Raw genomic sequence first — 2,052 nt, 5'->3', positions numbered from 1 at the left:
TCCTGGGCTCAAACGAGTCTCCTGCCTCCGCCTCCCAAGTAGCTGGGACCACAGGCGCCTGCCATAACGCCCAACTATTTTTTTGGTTGCAGCCATCATTGTTGTTTGGCGGGCCCTGTCTGGGTTCAAACCCACCACCTTAGGTGTATGTGGCTGGCGCCTTAGCCACTTGAGCCACAGGCGCCGAGCCTGTGGTTGTATTTTCTTAGGAATTAATTAATGGTTAGCTTTAGGTGCTACTTAACTTTGACACACCTCAATAAATATTGAGTGCCCATTATGGATAACAAGCTTCTAAAATAGTAATTAAGGGTGTACACCAAGTTTCATAGCATGGTCTCGGCAACCCAAGTAGTGGATACTTCTGTTAAACTTACATCTGAGTATCTTAAATGATTGCCTCGCTAATGGTAAGTACTTGTCACAAAGGCTTCAGTTCAGATAAATGAGATAACAAGTGTATCATGTGCCAAGCTACTAACAGAGTTGGTGTGTAGAAGGTTTTGATTCTCGTTTTCTCCTCCAGGGTAACAAACCATGGATTTCTCTTCCCCGAGGAAAAGGTATCCGCCTCACCATTGCTGAAGAAAGGGACAAGAGACTGGCAGCCAAACAGAGCAGTGGGTGAATGGTCTCTACACCTGGTGACATGTTTAAACAGGTCTTTGATTAATTAAGGATAGGTCTATGTGTTTAATTAAAGATAATACAGCATGATTCATTGACTCTTGGTTTTTTGGGGTTATTTTTCAAAATACAGTTTTCTACCAGTTTCACTTTATATAACATGACAAATGATTGAAGTCTTAGATATGCTTAGCCAACCTATGATCCAAGTCTTCCTGGGTCTTTTTATGGGCTGCTCTTAGGCAGTGGTGGGAGATGAGAACACACTAGACTATTTGACAGTCTCACTTTGTCACCCTTGATAGAGTGCCATGGTGCCACAGCTCACAATCAACCTTAACTCTTGGGCTTAAGCGAGTCTCTTGCTTCAGCCTCCCAAGTAGCTGGGACTACAGGCACCTGCCACAATGCCTGGCTATTTTTAGAGATGGGGTTTTATTCAGGCTGGTCTCAAACTTGTGAGGTCAAGCAATCCACCCACCTCAGTCTCCCAGAGTGTTAGGATTACAGGTAAGAACCACAGCACCCGGCCCCCACACCAGACCTTTTTTTTTTTTTTTTTTTTTTTTGAGACAGTCTCACTATGTCACCCTCAGTAGAGTGATATGGTGTCACAGCTCACAGCAACCTCAAACTCTTGGGCTTAAGCCATTCTCTTGCCTCAGCCTCTGAAGTATCTAGGACTATATAGGTGCTTACCACAACGCCCAGCTATTTTTTTGTTGCAGTTGTCATTGTTTACCTGGCCCAGGCCAGGTTCAAACCTGCTAGCCTCTGTCTGTGGCTGACGCTGTAACCACTGCTACAGGCACTGAGCATAGCTCATCTGTTTTTCTTGCTCTTTTGCCCAGCCTGCCAAATGCAGGTAAAAACCTCTGGCTGCAGGCAACTGTATGAGCTATTGATGTTGCAAAGCAATGTAACTCCCTTGGACTTATTACTCTCGTTCTCCAGCTGCCACTGCAGTCTTCAACAACTCCCTTGGACTTATTACTCTCATTCTCCAGCTGCCACTGCAGTCTTCGACGCTGTTCCAGAGGACTTGGCAAAACAGAAACATAGAAAATTAATTTGTTTCTGCTTCCCCAAATGTGTTAGGGTCGTGTCTTCTGCCTACCAGTCTCAGGAAGAGGTGTCCATGTTCTCTTAGACCTCTTCCTCAATGCAAAGTCCATTAGTTTCCTTAAGACTATAAATTACTGGCTTGGCGCCTGTAGCTCCACAGCTAGGGCGCTAGTCACATACACCAGGGCTGGGGGGTTCGATCCCAGCTTGGCCTGCTTAATAGCAATGACAACCACAGGTGTTGTGGCGGGGGCCTGTAGTCCCAGCTACTCAGGAGGCTGAGGCAAGAGAATAGCTTAAGCCCAAGAGTTTGAGGTTGCTGTGATCTGCGATAGTACAGCACTCTACCCAGGATGACAA

General features: G+C 45.9%; 1 protein-coding gene across 1 annotated transcript in view; it reads left to right on the top strand.

Moving 5' to 3' along the window:
- RPS4X (ribosomal protein S4, X-linked) overlaps nucleotides 1-719 on the top strand; it is a 7,671-nt gene extending 6,952 nt beyond the window's left edge. Inside the window, exon 7 of the mRNA XM_003803349.3 lies at nucleotides 527-719. Coding sequence (XP_003803397.1) covers nucleotides 527-628 — 102 coding nt within the window. The 3' untranslated portion in view covers nucleotides 629-719. The remainder of the gene's footprint in view (nucleotides 1-526) is intronic.
- Nucleotides 720-2,052: the final 1,333 nt, after the last annotated feature.

The sequence above is a fragment of the Otolemur garnettii genome, unplaced genomic scaffold (genome assembly GCF_000181295.1).
Source record: "Otolemur garnettii isolate 467f Iridium unplaced genomic scaffold, OtoGar3 scaffold00295, whole genome shotgun sequence".
NCBI classification, from domain to species: Eukaryota; Metazoa; Chordata; class Mammalia; order Primates; family Galagidae; genus Otolemur; species Otolemur garnettii.
This window is presented reverse-complemented; position numbering and strand designations above follow the sequence as displayed.